The sequence below is a fragment of the Chionomys nivalis genome, chromosome 10 (assembly GCF_950005125.1).
Source record: "Chionomys nivalis chromosome 10, mChiNiv1.1, whole genome shotgun sequence".
NCBI lineage: Eukaryota > Metazoa > Chordata > Mammalia > Rodentia > Cricetidae > Chionomys > Chionomys nivalis.
Window position 1 is genome coordinate 82,360,696 of NC_080095.1, and position 27,852 is coordinate 82,388,547.

Below are 27,852 nucleotides of genomic sequence, written 5' to 3' on the forward strand. Positions count from 1 at the left end.
TCAGGCTGGCTGTGTGTGCCTACACGATACCTACCTAGGACAAGCCTTTTTAGTACTACTAACCTTAAGTACACTTTAATTTTCTTAGGGATGAAGAGGCTAGCTTGGAATCTGCTATGTAGTGGACGCAGGCAGCCGAGGCTAGCCTGAAGTTTGCTATGTAGTGGACACAGGCAGCCGAGGCTAGCCTGGAATCTGCTATGTAGTGGAGGCAGGCAGCCCAGGCTAGCCTGAAGTTTGCTATGTAGTAGACACAGGCAGCCCAGGCTAGCCTGGAATCTGCTATGTAGTGGAAGCAGGCAGCCGAGGCTAGCCTGGAATCTGCTATGTAGTGGAGGCAGGTAGCCAAGGCTAGCCTGAAGTTTGCTATGTAGTGGAAGCAGGCAGCCGAGGCTAGCCTGGAATCTATGTAGTGGAGGCAGGCAGCCCAGGCTAGCCTGGAATCTGCTATGTAGCCAAGGATGATGTTGATTTCTGATCCTTCTGTCTCCACTTCGGTTCAGGGATTTGAGGCATGCACCACACCATGCCCAGGCTGATTAAATTACATTTTATTTCTTTTAAAGTCAGTTTAAGATTTTTTTTTAACCATGTATTATAGGATAGGGATTACTAAAAGTAATGCTTTCTATTCTGTTAAGTTTTAGGTTCACCTGCAAAAACCCAAACTCACTTCATTAGATCAGAGGTATGCTCTCAGGTAACGTTCATGACTTATGGCTTTTAAAACTTCATATTAAGGGCAAGCTGTTAAATCTTTTCTAAATCGGGCTTCTAGTATCAGATAGTTAAATGAGAAAGAACAAGAGAAACTCCATAAAATCCAGCTTCTTCCTTCCCAGAAAAACCAACATCTCTCTTAAAATGCAAAGGCATGCTCCTTTTCTCAGAACACAGGCTAGCAAGCTTTCTGGTTTGTGTTTAGTGAACAAAGCATAAATTCCAGACTCGTGGACTGTGTGGTCTCTATTGTGGCTCCTCCATTTCTGCCACGGAAGTGGGAGGCAGCCTTAGAGCGTAATCAAAGAGGAGCCAAGGTGGCCTGCAGGGCCCGAGCGCTGACCAGTGCCAGGGGTCACCCCGAAGAAGTCAGTGTCCTGTTTGCAGGGCCGAATCGGGGTCTAGCAGTAAATCACTATCAATGTTTTGACCTGGATGTTTTAAATTTAGCTACATCTCTGGTTAAGGAAGATTTCTATTGGGGATAACATCAAGAACTTGCTTAAGTATTAGTTACTGAGGATTTAATTTAAAATTAATAAATGATGTCCATACAGTTTAATATCCAATTTAATTTTTTAAAAACTTAATGAAAATATAACAGAATCAAAACATTTAAAATAAGTACACTCACTACTACCCACTCCAGCAATTTATTTAAGTCATACCAACTATAGAATATGAAAAATAAATTCAGAAGTGTAATTACTTTAAAATACACTACTTCCACTTTCAATATTTTACATTTATGTATATATTCTATAGTGGAAGCAGAAATTCTCTCTAAAAACATTATCTTCTTAAAATCTTGAGGTGCATATTAGAGCCACAGGCAATATCTGACATATAAAATTGCAGAACAGGCCTTTCGAATTTGGCATTTCACTGGTACAATACAATGACCAAGGTATAGGACTGTACAATGCCTAGACATTCGAGTAAGAACCATAATTCTCTTCGATGTAGAATGACTGATGCATATTCTACAAGGGCAGTGAGTTAGTAATTCTGTTGAGTATATGTCCTGACATAATTTCCAAATGTACAACACAAACAACTTTGTTAAGGCCATGTTTTATTTGCTGATTAATGGACAAAAGGCAATGTAATTTATTTTCAAGTATTTTCTTGAAAGTCTGTGCTCATAAAAATCATGAAAAGTTGGAAACAGACTGTTAAATCACTGAAACTTTAAATATATCTTACACAATCTCGTTTGTACAAAAATACAAGTTAAATATAAACATAAAGCAGTCATGGTAATTTATGCAAATCTGTTTGATGTGATCTGCAGTTATATATAAAAGTTTCTTGGTTCTGTGACTTGTGAAAAGGTCAACACAGACCGAGTTACTATCTCTAAGCAAAGGGCCCTAAAAAGCTTGCTTTAGCATTTATCTTGTACATGGTTAGACGTGTTTCCTAATTTGAGATCATCTAAACATTGTGGGAAAAATAAAAGGGCAGTATGTCCATAAACCAACAAATAATCTGGCTGTAGTATATCATAAACACAAACCCACAATCTGTACACTGAACATGTTCTCACATACACACAAGCACACACATAGTGCACGTATGTGTACACACACCGCACAAGCACCCAGGCCTAGTGAGGCGCCACGTCCTGCTCAATATTCAGCTGCGCGTTTTTTCTGACTTCATCAAATGAATAGCTTTTTGTCACCTTTCCATTCTTGAAAACCGTATGGAGAAGATCCTGCAGAATGTAAATTATCATTAAAAAGACCATTAAATATCTGAATTGTGCTTTGACCAATTTACCTAAGAGGTCAACCACAAAGCTGTTGAGAGCGGCCACTTACACAGTGAGATTATAAACATTCTCAGGCCAGTTTCCTCAAAGGGAGCAACAAAACACCAGATGCCCCGCATACCTTTGTACCACAGAAGACACGTTTGCTTGGAAAAACTACCACTGTCCCTGCTAAATTCTTCCTCAATTCTGCTTAGACCAGTCAATCTAGACGTTTAATAAATTTGTTAGCCATTAAATTTTGGCCTTAAAAAAAGGATAAAATCTAAAAACCAAAGCCAAGACAGAAACATAGAAAAATAGAAACTTTTTGTTCTTATTTATGGTGACCGAGACACAAAGATTGTAACTGCAAAGTCATGGATAAACATCAACAGAAGATGAGGACTGAATTAGTTTCTATATAAAAATCCATTGAAACTCAACTTTCTTCCTTACAGTACACATGACATTCACTGGCATTTTATGTGCTCTAAACTGCACCTCTACGCAGCACTTTCTTTTGTGAGTTTCCATATAAACCACCAGGGAGTGCTGGTGTTGAAAAGCCTCCACGACCACAGAGGTCACCACTATAATACTGACTGGACAGATGCTCGGGTACTTCTCAAATCCGTGCTTCTTCTTACTTAGTCTCAATGACTTTGCTTCACTTGAGATGACCCAATTCAGCAGAACCCTGGTAGCTCCAGTTGTTATGTGAAATCTACTCAAAGAATTGCTGGTGGGCTCCATAAAAAGATTTAAACCTGATCTACAAGTTCACATCATTTTCATATAAAGATGGATTATTTTATTCCAGCCCCAAACCTTAACAGACTAGGAAATACTGTTGTAGGCGGTCATATTTGCATTGTCCTCACAGCACCAGCTGGGAGCTCACGTCTGAAGAACATAAACACGCAAACTGCAGCCCCCTCCATCTAGTGGCTCACAGATCGGCAATCTTTCCACATTGAGTACACTACCGTGTACTTATGCCGAAGACCACAGATAACGTGCTATACGTTCTTTCCAGTTTGGTTACTAGAATCAGAAAACTCAGTGATGGCTCTTCCTTGCTAGTTAGATAATATGAATCAGCCCACTCTCTATGTTACTAAGACAATTTGCTTTTCTTTTTTGTTTGTTTTAAGCTCATAATTCCATGAGAACTGAATAAGACCAGAGAAAACCACCTGAAATGGTTACTAAGTTCTAAGGAAACAATTCCCTTCAAACAGGTTTGGAACTAGTCCATTATAAAGTTATATTTTACTTTAACACAGTCACGTGAAGTCAAAGAACAACATTTAAAAAGTCCTATTTGCTATGCTGCTTTAAAAACCATTCACTGATAGCTAACAGTAGGATTAAGACCAAATATAAAAACGTCTGAAAAAGCTATCAACGTCTATCACGTTGGCCACTATGTGAAAAAAATTATTTCAACGTCACAAAACTGTGAAAGTATAACACAAAGACTCCTCTTTCCCTTTGAAAAGCCAGTTCACTACCATTAAAAACTCTAGTCAATAGGTACTCACATGGCCATATTCCTCAAGGTCTCCTTTCCCTTCTTCAAGCGTGACGAAGTTCCCTGCTGGTGTCCTGTGTAAAGATAATCGGCCCTTTTTTGACCTTTTGTTGGGGTCAGCAACTGGGTCCTTAAAGACATTAATCTGAAATTGAAATAGAAACGATGAACCATCACCCACCAAACGGCTCTAAAAACACGTATCCCCTTCGCTGCCAGAGCTCTCACCTGCAGGTTGGCGGGATCCCTGGCTAGAACTAGTTTTTATTTTATTTACTTATCTATAGAATTACAAGTATAACTAACATCATTCCACAACTGACCCATTAACTAGCCTGTTTTCCTTCAAAATAGTCATGGTATAAGAAACCCAAATCCTGACTATCTTTTACAGAACGATTTGGAGAAATTTACCATGTGGCCCTTATATTACAGACGATAAACACATCTTTATACACTGTATAGAGAACTAGAGTATTTAAGATAAAGACATGCTGTGCCACAACCTTTCCCTTTTGTTACTTCCTTTACTGCAGTTAAGAGGCAGGAGATACAATCAGGGCGGGGAGGGGATGCTGGCCTGACCCTCACACAAAGAGGCAGCAGCTGGAGAACCTGCTGGGCATGGTGGCACATGCCTGTAGGCCCAGCCCTTAGGAGCACAGACAACTGCTACAGATTCGAGTCTCGTCAGGGCCACACTGCAAGACCCTGACTCAGAACAGTAACAACGAAAGACTTATAGACTGAGGACAGCGCGATGTAACAGACACACAAATACAGATCCAGAAAGGTGGGAGGCAAAGACTAACGGATGGATGGCAGTGGCATGGGAGAGGATTCTCCAAAGAAAGGTGGAAGACGGTACACGGGCTTTCTTCAGGGTTTTCACCTGTTTATATTTTCTTTTAAAAATTTATTTTAAATTTTAATTCATTTTACATACCAACAACAGCTCCCCCCCTCCACTATCTACCCACTCCACCCACTCCTCAGAGAAGGTGAGGCCGCTCATGGGGAGTCAACAAAGCCTGGCATATCAAGTTGAGGCAGGGCGAAGCCCCCACCCCCATATCAGGTTGAGCAAGGTCTCCCACCACACCAACCTACAGAGCTGTCACCCAAAACCGAGGGCCTAGTTCTGTCCCATGCAGGCTCCCCAGCTGTCAGTCCAGAGTTCATGAGCTCCCACTAGCTCGGGTAGGCTGTCTCTATGGGTATCCCAGCTATACTATGGTTACTGAACGATTCCGGTATTAAAATCAGAAGCTCAAACCCCACCCTTATAATAGGATCTTGACAGTGATTACTATGGACTTGATCAACAGGAGGAAAGCAGAAGGACGCACCCCAAGGCCGTTGGTCACAACATAGCTGCACTTGAAGGAGCAGTTCAAGAGGTCTCTTGTTAACTTCTGCAGCAGAGCTCCGCCAGAACCAAAGGAGACATTTTCAATGCTCCACTTTTTTTGTTTCATTCCCTCTACGATCTAGAAGATAAAACAAGCAAACAAATGATCTGGAAGACAATGGAAGTTACCTTCCAAGGGCGACACTGTGAGACCCCCACAGTTGTCTGTACCAGTCAGTACTTAGAGAAGCCTCGGCAGGTAACACTACACACTAGCTTCTACAGACCCACGTGTGGAAGGAGGGTTCACTTGCAGAGTTTCAGTGTACAGTAGTCAGTGCAGTCAGGCCGAGAGTGAAGGAGCAAGAGAACTGGCTATATACACCTAAGGCTTCCTGAGCCCTCCCAGTCACCTCAAAGCTACTGCCCAATGCCGGCAACAAAAGCTGCAACGCTTGCCCCAGACGACTAGACATCAGAGTGCACGGCGTCAGGACATGTAACAGTTACTGTATGTAAGGCACAGGTCAGTGGTTATGGATAGGAGCCCATAATATCCGCTTGTACCTAACAACACTGCTGACTCACTTCAACTGCCTCGTGTGCCAGTGCACGCACAAAATTATGCACGACACTGTAGATGTTATGATTTATGACTGGGTCCTGCGAAGGAATGATTATCTACAAGCCAGCTGGAGAGACCTGCATGGCACACACTTCTTCCAAGGGATGCAAGATTTAAAACTACAGTGAAGCCGTGGTATCAGTGCATCTGTGTTTCTCTGCGTGGGGCTTATTTACCAACTATGTACCTCTAATTTACAAACAAATCCAATCACTTTCATAATGAAACAGGAAGTGAAATTTATTAACCATTTTCTAAATTTCATGAAAAGCCATGTTCTGTTTAAAAGTCCAATTTAAAAAGAATTTTCATAGTGATTAAGGCAGAGGCCAGTTATGGCTTTAAAACGAATCATTTACATGTTCTCCCTGCATACCAAGTCTCAAATGGATCTTTTGATTTTCAACACTGTAAAAAGAAACAAACCCCAAACACCACCATGTGATAATAATCCAACCCTGAGTAATGCAATCATTTTAAAACTTAAAATTCTACCCATCTCTTTGTCTCTGTGTGTATTTATTCTTTTTAAACCAAAATATGTTTTGCAATGGGAAGAATTGAGGTAAAGACCACAGTTTACTTCAAAGTGATTCCTTTAGGTTTTATATAAATCTTGGTTGTGCCTATTATTGTGCCTGAGAAAGGCATGGAGATTCTTGTGCTCACACATGAGGACCAGGGAACCAGGAATTAGACATATAGGATTGTCTCTTCAAACGGAGATACAGAACCCGTCTTTATGGAAGATGTCACATGTAGTTAATCTACAGACCCCATCTTTCGGGAAGATGTCACAGGTTCTTTATAAATAAAGTATCTTAAGCTTTACTGTACATACAGGAGATTCTTATCAGAAAAAAAATTTCTCCAAATTGTGCTGTGTTTAAATACACCTAAAATAAAGTGCTTGGGGCCAGAGTCTTGAAGTCTAAGTCAACACTGGCTACTTAGTTGTGTTGAACCAAGCTACCTTCTTGCCTCCCGTGGTGGTCACTTCCCAGGACAGTTTCACATCATGGCCTGTCAGCTCAGTGCTCTCCACTCCGCAACATGCCAAAGTCGCTCACAAACAACCAGAAGGGAAAAATCAAGGTGGAAGTAAACGGACAAACTATCACTCTTACCGCATAATCTGTTTTCGTATTTCGTGCAGAGGTATTTAAGTTAACCGAGGAGCCCTTAGGCTTTAATTATCTGTTACTATCACCGACACGAATTGTGCTACAGTGAACAAGTGCTTTTCACGTATTATGTGTTTATGTGGGTCAAAGAGTAATTTGTTCTTAACATTTACATCAACCAGTGTCTTCTAGCAAGCTTCTGATCAAAGCTGTGATTCACAGAAGAAACATGAGAGATGCAGACAGAGGGCTTCAAGACAAGGGTGTGGGGCAGCTGACAGGAAGGAAAAGCTACCCTGGCCCGGACATAAGATTTTAAGAAAGGACAACTTGAGAATAAAAACTTTGGAAATCTGTTAGACTGCAAAGAAGTCCTCTTTCTGTTAGATGAAGTCCCCACTGCCAAAGTTAGGAACACTAGTTAACATATATAGAGGAAGCTATTAATAATTCCTTTTCCTATTTCTAAAACCACAGGTGACTAACTTCTAACATGAAAAATCAAGTGCTGTCCTCTGGGTAAGATGGGTTTCACATATGTCCCCAAACTGCTTTGCTTTTAGAACCAGTGTAAGATATTCTCCCTGTACCGAGTGTCCAAAGAACGACTTGTCACATATGGTCAGCTTCAGCTGCCAGCCTGACATAGGTCTAGAGACACAGGGAGAGGGGACTGCTGCAGAAGAACTGCTCAGATCAGACTGGCAGTGGTCATGGATGAGGGGCATTTTCTTAATTGTGAATGGATGCAGGAAGACTCAGCCACTGTGGACAGTGCCATTTCCAGAGAGGTGGGGGGCACCGAGAAAGGCAGCAGAGTGTGGGGGTCTAGAACCATTAGCCCCCCCACCCTGATCTAGATAACCCTTCACTGAGACTCTGTTCCCAAGTGACCCCAGATTGTGTCATGTTGACAACTCTTATACATATTCTGGGCTCATCAAATAAAAGCCTGTATTCTGTTTCTCTTCAGATCAAAGCAGAAGGTGGCTACTGAGGCCTGGAGAAGTATGTGTTGGTTGCCATTTCTGTATTTTAAGCTACTATTATTTCTAAACACCAAAGGTGTTTACCATCTTAAATATTCAAAATAAGTTCACAATTGCATTTAAATTTGAATGGGCTACTTATGAATCAAAAAAGCTATGTCAAGATCATTCAAGTGGAGCACACTACCTCTTGCAAGGTGTTGATATCCACGCCATCTCCCTGAATGACTCTCAGGTACGGTGGCAGCAGCTTGTAGCCCTTTGAGTTCTCAGTGACAGGAAACTTCTTACCTAAAATATCTAAGACCTGCATGAGAAAACAGAACACAAGTAACTAAGAGAGGGAGGGAGGCTTCCCAAGCTAGGAATTATTTTTCTTTATTACACAATTTTGAGAATATAAAAATTCAATGACTTAAACAATCTTAAACCACATATAAACCTTTATAAAATTTGGTTGCAATGACTTTTAACCACATTAGAAAAAGGTGTGAGCTTTCCTATTTCGTCAATTTGTATCATTAAATTAGCGCAACACAGGTTTTTCTTTACATCTTTCAAATTATACAGATTCAAGCAAGAAAATCTGTAATACTGAAACATATAAAGGAAAATATAAAGGAAGCATGTAAGGTATAGCACAACAAACCCCTAGTTATGCCTCTGATTTGGACTCACTCTGCTTGTGGCCAACGGCTGTTTGCTTTACATTTGTCTGATGCTGAGCCACAGAGCTTAGAATAAGACGGACACAAAGCGCATAAAATGTGCAGTTTGTCCACAGTTCTTCGCTCTAGGAAAGCTGGCCTGCGTGATATGTGAGCTACTCCAAGCCATGGCTGTCATTCAGCATTTTATCGCAGCGCAAACCCTTAAACACAGATTTGAAGTTGATCAGGAAAGCTTGGTCAGGGCCGGAGAAGACCTATCGGCTACACCCCTTCCACACAATCCCTGCCTTTCCTGACATAAACTGCTAATTAGAGATCCTAATGAAAGTTCCACGTAATGGCTTTCTTATTATAACCACCACGATGGAAATAAAAAAGCTGTTTAGTTGTCCAAAGTGAAACACTTCAGGCTAAGACATTGAGACTAGCTGTTTACAGAATTAAAAAAGGCTTCATTAATCTATGCTCCCACTTCCTACGAGAGAGAGAGAAGCCATCTGCTCACTAGTCGAGAACAGTTGTACAGGAAGGCTCCAGACAGAAGGCCTGTACTGTTTCCATGTTTCTCAACCTTGGAGGGTCATTTTCTCCTTACAACAGAGATGGTCAGAGCCACCACCAGTGGGTTTATGTTTTTTTTTTTTGATGAGATTAAAGGAAACTTTTTGGAGTCAAGCACCAACAGGAGTTCTCTGTAGAAGGCACCAATCAACTCCTGCTGGGATGGACACTTTTAAGACAGGCGAATCAAGCCCCCAACACTAACAGGCAGCTCTGCTCAGAGACAGTCCTCGTTCTAGTCGAGCACGACCTGAAGAGCAGCTCTGAATTACTTGTGTTCTTCATTACCACAAACAGATACCTCTGTACTAACAACAGGTTGTAACAACGATTTCTAATATAATAAACCACAAATAAACCACAGAGACGTTGATTAATACACAAGCCAGATTAAGATTAATTCTGAGGGCACATAAGGAAGTATTACCGGCCCTCAATTGTCTACTTGACGATATGTAAATAAACTAACTTGTAGGTGGAGACTCTGTCTGTTTCCTGGACGCCCAGAGCCGAATAATCACACAGAAACTATATTAATCACAACACTGCTTGGTCAATGGCTTATGCGTATCCCTAGCTAGTGCTTACATCTTAAATCAACCCATTTCTTTATTCTGTGTATCACCACAAGGTTGTGGCTTACCAGGTAAAGTTCTGGCATCTGTCTCCTTCAGCAGCTACACAGCATCTCCTCAACTCCACTTACCCTTTCCACATCTCTGTTCGAATTTCCCCCCTGGCTTTACTGTGCTAAGACATTGGCTGAAACAGCTTTATTCATCAACCAATAAAAGCAACACATATACAGAAGGGCCTCCCACACCACTAATCTCTATGTCCTTTCACTGCAATAATGTGACCTCGGGCAAATCTACTGCTGTCTGTCTGAATTACAACTCAGTGAAGCAGCTGGTGCACAGGCATCTCAACAACGCACATCACGACTTACCTTCAGTACAGTGTCCAGCGGGTTTCCGGAATCAGGTCTAATGATGAGTGGCGCCTCTGTACTTCTCGATACTATCAAATGTCTGAGGTCTTCACCCCATATTTTCTCACAAGCGTTATAAATGTCATAGCTGTCGCTGACCACAGACACAGGCACTGATGAGAACTGTGTTACTATGTGTTCAAAAGCATCTTTCTCATGGTCTTTCCCCCATGCTGTTATGGTACTAGAAAACAAGTGAAAAATGCAGGTTAACTCAAGCAGACATGAGACCAGTTTCTGAGGCGTCATTAACCACCGTCTTCACTGTACCACAGCCCATCTGTGTCACAGAGAAGGGGTCCAGTTAATAAGTGATTGTCGGAAGGCAAATGCAGGATCTGCGCTAAACCACCCCTGCCCTGTTTGCTTCCAGCACTACAAGTTAACAATACTCATCTTAGTAGTTACTGTCACTTAGCTCTCGGATCAACAGTTAACCAATTATAAACTGGTTTGTTTCAGCCTCCTTCAACCTAATCAAAGTCAGCGAGCACACACCGCCTCCTACCTTCATGGCAGGATACTGGAAAGGGTGAATACATACTCCCATTTTCCCAGCAGTGTAAGCACTTGGTTCTTTTTGAAAATGCCTAATTAACAGTAAGTTACAGCTGAATAAATAATCACAGCACTTGGGAAATGGAGGCAGGAGAATCAGAATCTCAAATTATGTAAGTTCAAAGCCAGCTTGGACTGCATGAGGTGCTGTTAAAAATCAAACAAGCCAGCATGGTGTGCAACCTTCATCCATGGTTTCAATCTACTCTTCACACATCTATTTTAGTTTTTACTCCCCTAAAGCACGTACACATGTTATCATAATGTTTGGCAGATAGTAAAATATGAAAAAGTACTAGTCAAAAATGCTCAATCAAATTTGATTATTTCCTTAAGAAGTCAAGGTCTCACATATTGTCTCTATAAAAGCTTTTCTGATCCTGTCAATGGATATGAACCTTCCTCGTTTGAGACTACTGTGAACACCTTAATTGTGCCTCTTTAAATAAAAGTTCTTAGCAGAGCAGACAGTTCCTCGTGACTATTTTATCTTGAGGGGTCGGCTGTGCACTGTTCTGACTGCCTGGCTGATCCAACGGTGGCGAGTTAATGCGCACCAGATGACAAAGCTCAGCTTACTCTACACTGAGACACACAGAACTTTAGGCATTCTCCAATGACTGTATTAAATGAGGTTAAGAACCAGAAGCAAAGTTTGACATATACTTACTACACATTGTTCACTTTCTTTTCTTTTTGTTTTTTGAGACACAGTTTCTCTTTGTAACAGCCCCAGCTGTCCTGGAATTCCCTCCCTCTGTAGACAAGGCTGGCCTTGAACTCAGAGATCCACCTGCCTCAGCCTCCCAAGTGCTGGGATTAAAGGCGTGCACCACCACTGCCAGGTTACACTGTTTACCTTCAGTACGGGGAACTCTAGAACCAGAGGGGCTGCAACCTGGGTTATAATTTCCTAGTGTTCTTTGAGATAACACTAAGAGTAAGTAAATAAACACAAGAGAATCGTGACACCTTCCTCCCCATTAAAATGGCTTACTAATCTAGAATTGAAAACACTGGTCCAGATGACAATTTCCTGGGCAAAGGTAAGGGAGATCACACAGAAAAGTGGGGAAATTAGTACTTACAGTGTTTCCAGATTTCAGCTAATAAAGAACAATCTATCTGCATATACAATGTAGCAAATATAAAAATCATTCCTTAAATGCGCTTCAATCTGTTTACTAGAGTGGTTCAAAATCCCAGCCCTGCCGGATCCTCTCTTTATAAAAGTGAGTACTCATTTTGTTCTGTTTATTCCATGGAAGTTTATTTAGTGTCTGGTTCTGTTGTCAAGTTAGGTGTTGCTGAGTCACACATAACAAATTCAAACCAAGCATTAGAAAGCAATTAGTTTACAGGACCAGAGATAGAACCAGGGGCCTTGTGCATGCAAGGCAAGTGTTCAAATATTCAACACAAGAACAGACTCAATTTTACCTGTGCTCTGCTGCTGGAACAGAATAGCCTGGCACAGGATCTTTTGTTCCGTAGTATTTTTTAATCAGAGCGATTCCCGCCACTGTATCTGTTCCTTTGAAGTTGACCAAATGAGCAGAAGCCCCTATGCCAGCAGTCTGAAGATGAACCACAAACGAAAATTCAAAACAGGAGCTAACACCCAATGGCCTCATCCCACTTCCCACCGCAATTTCTCTACTCCATGCTTGTGCTATGCACAGTGTTCACTGCGCCTGTCTGTCTCCCCTCCACCTAATGTGGGAAGAACTGGACCATGTATTCAGAGGTATGTTCCATGTACTGAGACGACACACAGTAGTTAGTTACCTGTTGACTAAGCCTCCGGAGTTGCAAGAAATGGCCTACTTAAAGCAAGTTCATTCCCAGTGACATTCTGAGAAGCTGGCAGTGGCCTCTCATTTTGGTTTGGATGAGAATGCTCCCTACACATAGGCTCAGATATCTGAACACCTGGTCGCCAGTGGGTGGTGCTGTTTTGCGAGGCTTCAAGAGCTGAAAGCCCCATGACACTTCCAGTTTTCTCACTCTGCTTCACGCTTGTATTCGAAACTGTGAGCTCTTGGGTTCGGGTTCCTCCTGTTGCACCTCTGCCCCCCCACCATGAGCTCTCATAAACTTTCTGACATCTACTGCTTCCGGAAATCATGTTTTCTCGCAGCAACAGGAGTAGCTAATACAGTACTGACAACTCACACTGAATTCCCTGAGACCCGTTTTGGTTTCTTACCTCTTGTGAAGAGACTCCTCTGTAACCAAAATCATGTAACTTGTATTCCAGACCATCTAAGTTACCAGAAGTTTCTAACAAGTATTTGGCCAGTATTTTCTTCTGCTCTCTTGAATTTGTGGCCACTGTAATTGGATACCAGGACTGAACGAGAATAGTCTGTAACAACAAAATTAACCACATTATTAATATAAAATACTGGGTTCCTTCTGGGGAAATCACGGCTTACTTCTGGCCTTAGGAAGCCATCAGCTCCCAGGAAAAGCACCATCGCTGCAGACGCAGCCACTGCTCGACTGCTGGAGCAGCAGAGAGAAGTGAGCACTCTAAGCCTCAAGTAACTCCAAAGAAAAGTTTTGATTCAAATTGCAATCTGCCATGGACGGGCAGATTAACACTCAACGCCGAGCAAGGTCACACCGTCCTAAGTTCCTCAACGTATTCGTGATTCCTTGACTTGTGTGGGCCAGCACCCGACGGGCCCGTGACTGACGTACAGAGTCTAAGAAGCACCCCTTTAATAAAGCAGTCAGGTCTCAGTCCTTTAAAACGACTCGGTCCTAGCAGTGCTGTGATGTTAGAGAACCATGCTTGACACCCTTAGTCTTTACAAAGCCTGTCAGAAGGAAGCCATGGCAAGTGTTCATGTGGGACGTGTTAGAACTGCTAGCTAGGTTCTTATTCTATAAGAGCTACTCTTCAGTTTCACTTTTTTCTGGGCTGCTGGAAAACTTCAAATTCAGGCTGCTGCATACCCCTGGAATCACACAAGTTATTTGTCTTGAACTTACTATTTTATTCTAGGGTGATAAATTTCCATTTATTTTCTAAGCCTGATAGTATATTACCAGAAACAGCTTCAAATCTACTGTAGAAAAAGCTAAGACAGCATTACAAAACTGGTAGTGGTATCTGAGCTGGACCAAAAAGGGAGTTCATTTCTGATATAAATTTTATAAAGTAAAATTTTATAAACTTACCAAACAGAAGCTAAGTGATCAGTAAATGAAACCAATGGAAAGAGATGACTGGATCTCAGACAACTCATCTAAAAGGCAAACTTCTGTGGCTTTAGGTTCCTGTGGCTGAATCAATATGGTGCTCAAAGCGCCTCTCCTCATTGGAAGCTCTATAGTCCTCATCCCTTGATTCTGGACTATCCTGTGATCAATAGTGTCTCTATGGCTCTCTCTCTTTTACCAAAACACAGTAGCAGTCAGATTATGGACTTCCTATTTCACGACTCTTTACTCACCTTGGGGACACCCACCTAGTCACATGATGAACCTAGACTCACTGATGGACCACTCAGTCGTAAACTAAAAGTGACCAGTGTGCTTCCTGCTTGAGGCTTTGAAGAGAAAACACTGTCTGAATGTACTAACTGACAGACAGTGTGGTTAAGAACCATCTGCTACAAGGAGGAGGATATAGCTCAGTCAACAAGTGCATGTTTAGCTCGTACAAGGCCCTGTGCCCTGGGTTCCATCTCTAGCACCACCAAAACAAAACCCTCCACACCCTTTACTGTTGTGCTTTTATATTATCCTTCCAAAATCAAAATCTGCCAATCCAAAACTAAGATTTGTTGTCATTTAATTCAAGTTCACAGATAATTCCAAGTTTTACAATACAGTACAGACCAATTAAAATTTACATTTTAGCCGACTGTACCTTTTTTCCTGGGCCTGTTTTAAGCCTCCTCTTAGTTGATTGCACTCAAAAGTCTAACAGCATTTTAAATTCTGTCGCCTTAGTAAAAGGTTTTCAAACATATTCTTGAGTCTTATTTTTCCAAAATCTTACTTTATGCAGTGTAATAATAAATTATTTTCGTCACTACTGAAATGCTGACGTTAGCCACGTAAACAGCACCCAGAGACTCGGTCCCTTCTTCCACCGATGACCAGTGCAGCTTCCACCAGGAAGCTTGAGATTACATCATCATCATCAAAACTACTGGCACTGTGACAACATGGAGCCACTCAGAGATACATGTAAGAAAACCCAAAATACCTACTACATATGTGCCCTTCTTTTAGATTTAGAAATCAAACAGTAAGAACATAGAATGTCTGTTTTTAGATTAGAAGCTGAAAAATTCATTGAAAGATCAGTGAATGAACTGGAACAGAATGTCTACCAGAAGTCTGCATGATTAAAACGGACTTGGGCAACTTTTCTAAGTTTTCTCTAAGCCAGTATACACGGAGACTGCCAATGGGTCAGCTGGCCTGGGGCAGCAGCTGTTTGGGAGGCCAAGGTAGGAGGACAGCCACTTCCAGACCTGTCTGGACAACTCGGTGAGACCTCGCCTCAAGAATTTTCTTGAAAAAAGGGCTGGAGGTGTAATTTCGTGGAAGGGTTGTCCAGTGTGCACTATGCCCTGGATTCTGGTCCCAGCAGTGACAAAAGAAACAAAAGGAATTATAAGACCGATGTCAACTGAGCTCAGTCACTTGATTTATAGGCTCTCGTAAGATCACATTTCATCAGAAGGACAGTAAAGACACTGAGTTCAAATATCACTCACTGATGAGGAAGCTGAGACAGGAGTCAGTGCAGATCACACAGCCTTACCAGTGACAGCAAGCTTAGAGCACCCAGTGGTCTTTATGCTCAATCACCACATAAACAAGATTCTGAATAAAAGCCAAACCCACTCACCTCAATCCAGTTGGTGAGCCAGTAGCACTCAGGGTCTGTGTTCTCCACGGTGAACAGCACGTTCCCTCTGGGGATGACAGAGCCCTCAGGAACAGCCTTTACTTCAATTGGGAGATGACCATCATATTTCTGGCAGGAGGCAACAGCAACAATATTCACTCACTCAACAGTTGTCTGTTATGCCAGTTTTTGTGTTTTTTTTTTTTTTTACATTTTATGGAAGCTAAATTTTTACCACTGCAGAAAGTATAGATGTCGTTAAATCATTAGCAATAATCTAGTTAGTCAGAGTATCCCGCAGCTTCTAAAGTGAGTCAGAATGAGTAACTTAGGCACCAATCCAGCTCCTAAGTTCATGCTGTTACTGCTACGAACACCTACCACTTTGATCAACACTGATCAAAACAGCATTTCCCTGACTTGTTCAGAAAAAGAGAAATTTCATTCTACCATACTCTAAAACTATCTTACAACTTGTTCCACACAGGTCATTTTCATACATGAAAAAGAAAGAACGATTAAATGCTAGTGTGAAAGAACACACAGAGAAAAGGAGATCACCACAGAGAAATTTTAAGTAAGACTTATCTTTTTCCTGGCAAGTAGACATTTAAAGCCATGAAGACCCCGACATTCAATGCCTAAGTCTAAGTCACTGCCCTGATAACCTCATGTGTTTGAACACTTGGTTCCCAGATGCTGGAACTGCTAGGGAATTTGTATGCTCAGTACATGATAGTAGAGTGAAAAGCAAGGCTGAACTCACTCAAGGAGCTGCACCATACTATTCTACTTGCTGAGAGGATGATCCCAGAATTATGTTGTGATAAATTCATAGCATCTACTTTCAACTTGAAGTTAGAAATAACTTATGAAACTGCCAAGTAACTCTATCCTTTAAAAATTATTGGTATCTCTCCATTTTAAGGTATATTTTCCAGAAATGTATTAAATTACCTCTCAAAAAGTGAGTTAAATTCTAAGTCACTTAATAGCATGTTGCTCAGGACCACTATAAACTCTGTTAGTTTATTTTAGATTCTGTCACCTTAGTAAAAGGTTTTCAAACATATTCTTGGGTCTTAGTTTTTTTCTAAAATCTTACTGTATGCAGTGTAACAACAAATTATTTCCATCAACACTGAAATGCTGATGTCAGCTGTGTAAATGGCACTCGGTGACCTGCTGTTTGACTGCTGCTGGTTAGTGATTGACACTACAGAGGAAAAGCAAATGTTATCTAGTTTTTGTAAGAATATCTTAAATAAATAACTATTATATTTAGATCATCAACAAAAAGCTTTATAGTTGAATTTTCTATTCAAATTCCATGGCAAGAAATTTTGATTTATACAAAAACCAAAACAGGTAAGAAGTGACAGCCATTTGTACCTCAAGAATGTAGTTCCATCCCCTTTCATTAAAGACATCATCTTGGAAATGTTCTTTGTACACTTCTTTGGCCTCCTGGATTTTCTCTTTGGTCACTACCTTACCTGGAAGGACACACAGGTCTTGTTTACATTCTGTAACTTGCTGAGTCACCACAGCAATGCCGTCAGCTCTCTCACCCCTTATAATTGGAAAGCAGAGAGGATGAACGAGATTCACCCGTCAAGAGCAGATTCAGAAAGGAAACCTGTACTTCCAAGAGCTCACCCTAACCATAATTGTTCATTATTTTACAAGCACAGGAGCAGCCAAACACAGCGGCTCATACTCATAAATCAAGGACTCGGGAAGCAAAAGCAGCCTGAATTACATGGTGAGGCTCTGTCTTCAAAAACTAAAACAAGCAAGCAGCTTGAGAATAGAAAATCACTTGCACACCATCAAAACAAACAAAACCTAATGGCAGTGCTCTTTAGATAGTCTTTAAATCTCTTCTTCTCTGTAAAATGAGGATAAGGGTGCGGAACCTGCTTACAGGATGATACACAGCTATTTAGAATGCGGCCTAGAGCAGTTTTGTAAACTACTGATAAGGATATATAACTGAATGGTAGTGGAGTGGCTTTATAAAAATTTGGCAAGAGTAAAAACTTGTGAATCTACAAGAGCCACAAGTTAATTCAAAACCAAACATGTAATCAATTCAAGGTTTTTTTTTTTTTTTTTTTGGCAGTGTTCACCTGTGTTGGATCATGCAACTTCATCCATCTGGGTCTGAACACACACACGTGCACTTTGAACTGTACACAGCATCACCATGTAAAGTCAACAAATGCTGCAAGTACTATAAAGTTATTTTTTTTTAAATCAGCAAATGTTTGCATATTTATTATTATATACTTACATACTCAGAATTGTGCAAAAAAATCCCTCAAGAAGGGATTGCCAATGGCAATGGTTTAAGAAGCCCTACTCTAACAGCCACTCGGCACACAAACACACACCTATAACTTACAAATTTATAGACATAAAAAATATTCTCTATTTTTAGAAACCAGTATTAACTTGTATTTAAGATACCCTGTGCACTCTCCTTCCATATAGCAGGACCTTTACACCTAGCTGGGTTTTCAGTAATGCAGCAAGTCTGCTCTATCTGACCTTAAAATAGCTATCATTTGCGTAAAATTAAGCTTAACCTGTACTCAACTGAAATTGTTTTTGCTTTAAAAATTAAAAATTTTAAGAAGTGTAAGGTCTTTGGAACTGGTTTCCTGCATAGAAACTTCATTACAAAATATACTATAAATGATCTCAGCAAACAGCCAAACCACCCCTGAAAATTACCGGGAGGACTTTCGTGTTTAAAATGCATTTTAAAATTAAACCCACTATTGTAAATAGTTTTGAAAAATAAAACTGTAAGATATATCTAAAGCAATATAAAAATATTCTAGTTAAATCTACCATAATTCAAAATGATTTTCCAGATTAAAAATAAACCTCTTGCCCTGGGTCAACAGCTCAGTCTATCAGTAAATGAGAATGGCTTCTGAACATTACTGTCCTAAACTTTCTTTGGAAAATCATCAGTTTCAGAAAACCTTTCTCTAACTTAAAACATCTAATGCAAATACCAAATTCTAAGTCTTAGTGCATTCACAGAAACAGGTCATAATTTTTGTAAAAGGCAGCATAGTAGTAGCTCAACAATTATAAACACTTGGGAGGCTGGGGCAGAATTGCCATGATTTTGAAGACAGCCTTAGCAACTCCCTGTGTTTAAGGCCAGCCTAGGCTACAAAGTAAGGCTGTGTCTCAAACAAAAGAAAACAACTCCTAAAGTGGTAATCAAATATAATGGAATATCAAAATTAGATTACTCGAAAAGTTACTTCAAAGAACAGAACATAATACAGAAAAAAATAGGAAGTCACATGAAAGCCGTGTTTTAAATGTACTAGGAAAAGCAATACCTTTTAAGTACTTATTAAGAATGTACTGCAACCCATAAAATACTGTTTCCTCGTATTTCACCTTCCTTACTTTGGAGTTTTCTATCTTCTTTTCACGGCATTCAAAGTAGGAATAAACTTTGCTTGTGTTGGGAGGGTATTGTTTATAGTGAGTAACCTACAGAAAGAAAGACACCTTCATTAGGAAACACTAAGAGTAGATTAAAGTACAACAGACAAGTCTTCAATTTATCTCCAATCAGACCGTTTCTTACTTGCTATTGATCAACCTACCCACCCTGGCCACACAGAAGAAGAGACTATGATCCTGCTAATAATTCCTTATCTTACCATCAAAACAAAAGTGACCCAAGAGATTAGACCTAAGTATGTTCAAAGCCATAGGGTTGAGAGGATCTCACTTGATCTTGGGGTGCAGTCCTTTTCAGTCTGAGATACACACCTTATCGAACAAACCAAGGAAGCAATTCAGGCAGGCTGTGTACGTACTTGTTTTTCCTTTGTGAAAGGTTTGAGACTGGTGGTACTTCAGATATGGGGTTCTAGAGTACGTGGCTGTATTTGTATTTTGGGGCTAGGACCTGTCTACCTGAGAGAAATACTTTCACCTTTTTTTTTGTATGTTTGTGTGGTCTGTGTGTATGTGCATGCATGTGTATGGAAGCCAGAGGTGGATTTCAGGTCTTTCTCCTTTTGTGTGTGTTTGTGTGGTCTGTGTGTATGTGCATGCACACATATGGAGGCCAGAGGTGGATTTCAGTTCTGCCTTTGTCATATCCGTTTTATTTTTGAGACAGGATCTCTCATCAAACCTAGAGGGCACCAGTTTGGCTAGACCAGCTGGCCAGCAGGCCTGGGGTCCCCTTTGCAGCACTGCACTGTAAGCACGTGCCAACATGGCTGCTTTTCACGCCAGGCGCTACAGATCAAGCTCAGGTCCTCGGGCCTGTGCAGCGGACACTTTACTGACTGGGCCATCTAGAATTCTGGCCCAGATTCTGACTGTGACCGGGTTTTGGAATTTTGCCCCGGTGACACCCACGCTCAAGAAGTCCTAATTTTGGATCAGGAATGCTCAGCCTATTCCACAGCTATCTAATGTGCCAAGCGTGGCCAGTCAACGTCTTCTCAGAACCCACTTCTTTAAGTAACTATGAGGGTGAGCTCGGCTGCCATGGTGTCTACAGAAACCTGGATGAAAGCACAGCAGCAGCAAGTGAAAACAGCAAACAGAAAGCCTGTTTTAGGTGCTGGGATGGTTGACCTGAGATCAACCCTGGGACACACGTGGTAGGCGAGGACAGATTCCTCCAGGTCACTCTCTGACCTCCACAGGAGCACCATGTACACGTCCCTACACACAGGCACAAAATGCAGTGAGACATTTAAAAACAAACGGAACCTCCCGTTTCGTTACTTCTCAAACTGCCTCCTGACTGAATAGTACGTTCCTACTAGATCTTACATATGAGTTTAAAAACATGAAATTTTTATGTTTTTAAATTCAGCCTGAGGAACGTTCAGCATCCACTAGAGCTTCGGTTTTACTGTAGTGTTTGAGTGTATTTGTCACTCTAAGGCGACTGTATAAATAAGGCATTTATTTTAAAATCTACAAATTTATTTATAAATAAATGACTATGAGTAGTGTGTGTCTGCACAGTGTTAAGAATAGAAAAACGTTCAAATGTAAGGTACAGGGTAAACGACAGCCATGGTGGGCCCAGTGTCATGGGTGTCAGGGTCCACACCATGTCTCCTGATTTCAAGTTTAGGGAAGCCAGTGTTTCTTTGGCTGGCTGGAGAACGTCGATCTCAGAGAACTTGGCTTTATCTACAGAATCTTTGTAGCTTAGCATTAGCATTCTAAAATAAATGCATGTCCACTGCCACTTCTGAACGACCATTCTCTGTGTGTCGTTCCCAGCAAAGCAGGCTTGGAGCTCCCCTTCTGCTGCACAAAGGCAAACGTGTGTGTGTGTAAACCTCTAGAGTAACATGGGCTTTGAGGGCCTGAGTCCTGCAGAGGGCTGCAGCTTCTTCTTAGGCACAGATAAAAACAACAACAAAAACAAACCCTCTAAAATAAAAGGCACAGGGCATCCTGAGCGAAACGCAGACACCCTGGACTTTAAAGGTCGGAGCCCAGGGACTGACTCATCACTGTCAGTTTAAGGAAAGCCACAAAAAAACAAAACAACAACAACAAAAAAAAACAAGGGAGAAAGCTAATACAGAACCTACAGTAATTAAAGCTATTAATCCACCACAATGCAAAAAAAGAAAAAAAAAGAAAAAAAAAAAGCACTGAAGTTAGGTATATTTATAAATGATATTTCAGTAATAGTTAAGCTTGCTAGGAAAAAAAAGATAACCCGAACTTAAAATACATCCAAGATATATGTAAAAACAATAGCATCAGACTTACAACGTAGGAAGATATCAGACATTAATGTGGCCTACAGACAATACCTTACGAACAGAAAGCCCAGAAGCATGCAAACACATACATACACACACACACACACACACACATACACACGCCGCATACATAAAAACACACCACAGGCATTTAACTATTGAAGCTTTTGTTTAGGATGTATTTCTAAAATGGTGCTTTAAAACCCACTTTTGCCTACATATACATAAAATACTACTAACAGGGACGGTTCCTATGTTAAAAAAGATACAATTTAAAACATGAAGTCTCACAGGCTGCTGAATTAGAAATGAACCATATTCTACAATTTTAAGAGAAATTTTAAAATTATTTTAGAGAATACAGGTAAATAATTTAAACTGTCTATACAAATTCAAATTTGCAGGTAATTAACCATGGAAGACAGCACACCCAATATGTTGTTTGTAGACTAATACACCAGTGTTCAGATTTAGAATATACAGAGTGGTCAAGGGCACTATTTCTTAATTAATTAATTTTTTCGAGACAAAGTTTCTCTGTAGCTTTTGGAGCTTGTCCTGGAACTAGCTCTTGTAGACCAGGCTGGCCTCGAACTCACAGAGATCCGCCTGTCTCTGCCTCCCAAGTGCTGGGATCAAAGGCATGCGCCAGCCAGGCAAGGGTACTATTTTTAAAAGCAGAGTTTCTTAGTAAACGTTACTCTAAGGAAACAGTCCACAGGCACGAACTCCAGCTTTACCAGTTTATTTTCTGCTCCAGTGGCCACTGGCCCTTCACATGGGCTATGACATAACCCCAGTCAGCTGACTCACAGACACATAACCTGTCTGTGCCATGTGCCAGGCGTACTGCTTCAGATGGTGAGGGGAGGAGTAGAATAGGCTGATGTGGCCCCACTTCTTGTCGGGCTAACGAGAAGGTTAAGAGAAAAACATACTCAGACAAAGTAATGGCAGATTAAGATGGACAGAAAGAAGCGGGCAAGTGTCTTTAAAAGGAACTGGGGAGATTTGGCTGGGCGGCGACATGTGAACGGAGTCAAATGAAAAGACAGGAAGACGGAACGGAATAATGGCCAATGTAGTTGGTCCTTGGACCCGGCAAGGCTGGAACAGGTAGAATCATACGTAGGCACAGGTACTGAGAGGAGCTCACCGTGTGTTAAGTGCAATGGGAAGCCATTAGGTTTTAAGTTGGGGTAAATATAACCTGATTTGCAATTTTTTTTTTTTGATGCTGGGAACATCATCAAAACATCATCAACAAATAGTAAGTAGATGTTCTAACCCCGAGCTACAACTTCTAGGCCTTTCTCACAACCTTAGGTGGAAGGGTGTGCCACATACACAAAATAATAAACAATCTGGCACAATAGGAACGTGCATTACAGGGTGCTCAGAGCAGAGCCAGGAAGGAAGCAGCTTCTGAACACAACTAAGCCAGATGAGCAGACAGACACCTACCTAGCACTGTGGAGGTAAAGGAGAATTAGAACTGGATGCAGAAGAATGAGACGTTACAGATACCTCCTGGAGTCCGGCTTCAGCACCCTGGATTATCAATGGCACCATTTAAGCCAGGGATAGTGAGTGGCGCACACCTGTGATCCCAGCACTCAGGCAAGGTAGGAAGACTGCCTTGAACCAAAGGCCAGCCTGGGCTACCTAGAGAATACCAGGCCAACCACAGGTACGCAGCAAACCCTATCTCAGCTCCTCCTCAAAGAAAGGGTTCCACTTACTGAATCAATGAAGACTATGGGAGGAATGAGTAGGTAAAAGCAAGAATTCAGTGTGCAGCGTCAAGCAACACTAGTAAGTTTCATATGCTCAGAATTAAGTGTATGAAAAGGAAGTTCTTGAATCCTGTTAATTTCTGCACTTTGATTTCTACTGCAAGAAAAAATGATACACAATTCTTCACATTCCTAGACAATTGATCTCTGGACTGGCAGGGCTCTCCTTGGCTAAGAGAGCCCTGTGAGGTTCACAGGAGCCCATGAACAGGTTTTAACAGAACTTCATTCATTCGCCTTCCTGGAAAACAGAGACGCTCAGGGGTTACGAGCACTGGAGTTTGGTTCCTGGCACCCACACGGCAGTGCACAAAACTGTCTGTAACTCCAGTTCCCAGGGATCCAAAGGCACCTGGCACATATGTGGTAGAGACACACATGGAGACAACATATCCACATACATGAGAAAGTTCTTACAGGCTTCTAAAATGATTAGGTGCTAGACAGTAACTTCCAGTGCCTAGAACAGGAAGACTCTAGCCCCATGTTTTATGAGGATGTTAGTCAAACAACTGCATTGATACATTCCACTTTCAAGGACCCACCCTTGACCTACTATGACAGTGGGGCTGGGGATGGAGGTGTATTTAAGGTAAGCAGAATCCTCCTGCGGGAAATCAGGTATAATTTTCTCTAGATTAGGTTGGTCTGATGGCTTCTCAAGATCTTGCCACCCAAACTGGTATCACATTGCCAAAGGCAACTGGGACCTGCCTACTTTTTCAGTCACATGTGTACAAGTGACTCTATCTGTGCGATACCTATAGCACAAGAGAAGGACCCACTAGCCCCAAACATCCTGACCTCTGCCTCACTACAGCAAAAAATTTAATCAGTTCTGCTTTTCAGGAATTTGCTGCCACAGAATATAACTTGTTGCTATTTAGTCCTGGAGCCTAAACTACTCCATAAATACTTGCAGGCGTTGGGTTCTCTCTTTCCACCACGTGGATGCCCAGCTAATGTAAACCACCAGGCTTGGTAGCAAGCATCTTTCTTTATCTGTGGTTGCCAGCCGTACTGTTTTATTTCTATTGCTCAAATTTCCCCCACAATTTATAAAGCTTACTTGAAAACATACATACAAATGTCACCGTCTTCGAGACAAGGTCTCATGTAGTCCAGGCTGGTCCAGACTTACTATGTAGCCCAGGCTGGCCTCCCACCTCTTCTTTCTCAGTGCTAAGATTACAGAGCTATGTCACTTATGACTGACACATACATGTCTTTAAGGATACACCAGAAAAAGAATATAGAACCCCTCCTCCTTGACAAGCTCTGGGTCCATGGGTCCAAGTTCCTGATCCATTAGTGCTCTCTCGGAAGCACTCGAGAGGCAAGTACCAAAGGTAGGGAGTCAGTGAGAGGGAAATACTGCAAGTTCCAGGCAGACCTGACTTCGTCATATGATGCTCATTCTCCAAACCTCTCCTGCAATGCTCAACTTCCTGTGTTCCTCACCATTGAAGAACACAAGAACTGACTGCTTCATTGCTACTAGGAAGTTAAGCAGTTCTCTGAAGAGCCAGTAAAGATAACCCTTCTCCACCCAGGACTGTAAGATGCTGCTGCTGCCCGCTGTGCCTCCACTATGTGTTGATGTGTGATTGATAAAGTGCTGAGTTCTAGACAGCTGGCCGAGAAGGCCCCCGAGGGGGTAGCCGGGACCTGAACGTCACTGAAGGACTACTTTTGTGTATCCCGTCTTTTCCAGTCACAGCACAAATGACAATGTCTTCTGCTAATCTGCTGGAGATAAAATGTTGAAAAATGTTAAAACTGTTCTCTGCTGTAGGCGCTCACAAACAAAATATGTACAGTTTTGTGGAATTTCTGTGTGGGACAGAAGAAAGGCATCTTTTAACTGCTTCCTGGCTGTTTGGAAACTGACCATCCCGGCAGTACGCTAAAAAAGAAAAGGCATGCCTCCCTAACAGGAGAGCCCCGGATGCAACCTGGCCAGTGCACTGACTGCATGGGCTCACATCCATCTTCCCGAGCTGGGTCAGTAAATGTCACCGAAGCTGGGTGGCTAATCGTGCCTTAAGCTACTCTGAAAACACAAACGATTAAAGATGTAAGAAAGGGCTGCATCCGCCTGTGTTCTCAGCTCCTTATTGCACACGATGAAACACGAGATCACAGAAATGGAAGTATGCTCCAAACCCTCCTCCACCGGCCCCGAGTGTTCTGTGCTTTCCTAAAGACACCCTGAAAATGGATCCCACATGTTGCTATAAGCTTGGCCACCACCTTATCTACTTTGTGTGGCTTAGGAAATGATGTTCCTTTTAGTTTTAGAAAAAATCTCTTCATCAACATTCAGCCACTCTCCTCTAAACAGTTGAGAATTTTTAAGAACTGACAAGAACTTGTGATCTCCAAATCAAAGAATTCTCATTACCTGTAATCTCAAGTATTTTTTGCTACCTCTCTACCTAAGATAAAAAGGAAAAAAAAGGGGGGGGGGAACGCCCAATAAGAATGGGCAGAAATAAAAATTATACACAAACTGTAATCATGCAGATAAGCATGACTTGCTAGCAAGTTAGAAAGCTTTTAGATTTTTCATTAAGTAAAAGCAGCTCCAAAACATCACCCAAAGCTGCTGCTAAGCAGGGTTGCATCACTGGTATTTATACACTGCTCTTTTTGAGACACTATGTAGCTCTAGACTTTAACTGTTCACTGGGTAAGCAGGCTAACCTGGAACTCAAGAAGCCTGCCTATGGGGCTTCTGAGTGTTGGGATTAAAATAAAGATATGTTCTCCCAAGCCTGGCCCTTTAAAAATTCACACTATCTGTTTATACTTCCCATTAGATTCAGTCATTTCATCCAGAACTAGGTAAAATACCTGAAAATTATTTTGGGCTATTTCCTTAAATTTTACAAAATCACGAGTGAGCCTTTCCTAAAATCATTAAGGATGCCCAAAGTACCTCTCCCAAACTAAGTCAAATAGAGTCTTCAGAGTCTTAAGAACCACAGTAGAAACGGGAACGATCTTTCCATCGGAAGTGGGGCATGGTAGCACATGCTTTTAATCCCAGCACTCAGAAGGCAGAGGCAGGCAGATCTCTGAGTTCAGGCCAGCCTGGTCTACTAAGTGAGTTCCAGGACAGTCAGGGGCTTCACTGAGAAATCTGTCACGAAAAACCAAAATAAAATAAAAATTCCAACTGAAAGACCACCTGTTGATAAATCTTGTATCTATTTAAATAGATTACAAAGAAACAGACAAACTAGAATGTAAGCAAAATGGAACTCTCTGAAACACTCAGATTACAGGGTTAAAAATTAAAAAGCAAAGAACCAACACAAAGCCACAAGAATACTACGTCTAATCAGTACAACTCAAAACCATCACGATGCTTGAGTAAATACTAAACTTGAAAGCTAAAATTTATTTTGTTTTAGTGGGGATCCTAGTCTGATATTTTACCCTTAAGCGTCTTGGCTAACAAAATTTAGCTTAAGCTCACGTAATCGTGGGGCATTTCCTCCTTACTCCTCCCTTTGCTAAGGTGCATTTCAAGTGGAAATATTGCAAGAGTCAATTCAAAAGGCACCGTCAAGCATTGGGCCATTTCCCTCCCCCACAAGTCCTCCAGGGTTAAAACTCCAGTTCCTCTACCTCCCGGTCTTTCACTTTCCTTTTCACAGAAATCCCGTAGTGACCCCGAAGAGCCAGAGTACACTGGCCTCTGCAACCAGCGGCCAGGCGCGTGAACGATCCCTAGAGTTTGAAATGCAGCCCAGCGGAGTGGAAGGCTGAATCAGACGCGGTTCCCCGAGCCGGGTTTGTCCTCCACGCTGGCTGGGTGCGGGGCTCGCCGCCAGGACCTCTCCCAGCGCTCCCCCGGGAAGGGACGTACCTGCCCGGCCCGGGGCTGTTACCTAACCAGCCCGATCGTCCGTCGGGCGGTCCCATCCAGTCCACCCCGCCGGGGCGCCCAGGCCGCCGGCAGCCGCAGCCGCAGCGTGCACCCATCCCGCCGAGCCTCCGGCCGCGCCCCCGCCGCGGCGCAGGCCCCGCCTCCGGCCCGCGCCTCCATCCTCCAGCCACCGCGCTGCGGCGGCTCCTCCACCTGCCCCATCCCGCCGCCCGAGCACCCGTCAGCCCCCCAGCCCCGAGGCCCACGCCGCAGCTCCACCTTGTACGAGTCGGTGGCCAGCAGGATGTTGAACTCGGCTTCTGCCGCAGCATTCATCTCGGGCCGGAGCGGAGGCGCCGAGCGCGCCACGAGCTGCCCGGCGCGGCTGAGAGCGAGGAGGAAAAAAAAAAAATGGGCTTCGCTGCGCTCCGTTGCTTAAGTCACCGCTCGCTCGCCCTGGGGGGAGGGGAAGGGGGGCGGGAGAGCCGGGAACGGAGCGAGCGCGGGGAGGGGCCCGGAGGGCGGGCGGGACCGTGACGCGGCGGCGGCGGCGGCTCGCGCGCTCCCCCAAGCCCAGCGCTCCCGCGGCTTCCCCGGCTGGGCTCCCGGGCCCCGCCCACCCCGGGGGACG

General features: G+C 42.5%; 1 protein-coding gene across 1 annotated transcript; it reads right to left on the reverse strand.

Moving 5' to 3' along the window:
- Positions 1–1,272: 1,272 nt before the first annotated feature.
- Nampt (nicotinamide phosphoribosyltransferase) lies at positions 1,273–27,831 on the reverse strand. The gene is made up of 11 exons (XM_057782287.1): positions 27,501–27,831; positions 19,128–19,284; positions 17,152–17,255; positions 15,760–15,888; positions 13,093–13,251; positions 12,324–12,460; positions 10,284–10,509; positions 8,290–8,409; positions 5,363–5,503; positions 4,024–4,158; positions 1,273–2,440 (listed from the first exon to the last, which is right to left on the reverse strand). Exons 1-11 carry the CDS (start codon positions 27,555–27,557, stop codon positions 2,330–2,332), a joined length of 1,476 nt encoding a protein of 491 aa, XP_057638270.1. The 5' UTR covers positions 27,558–27,831; the 3' UTR covers positions 1,273–2,329.
- Between the last annotated feature and the right edge of the window lie 21 nt (positions 27,832–27,852).

Bases quoted from the DNA above. Each gene is read 5' to 3' on its own strand.
- Nampt (XM_057782287.1), bottom strand. From the start codon at position 27,557: ATGAATGCTGCGGCAGAAGCCGAGTTCAACATCCTGCTGGCCACCGAC. The intron at 17,256-19,127 runs GTATTGCTTTTC...GTGTCCTTCCAG, and splicing joins TCTTAATAAGTACTTAAAAG to GTAAGGTAGTGACCAAAGAG. The intron at 4,159-5,362 runs GTGCGTCCTTCT...TTTCAATTTCAG, and splicing joins TTGTGACCAACGGCCTTGGG to ATTAATGTCTTTAAGGACCC.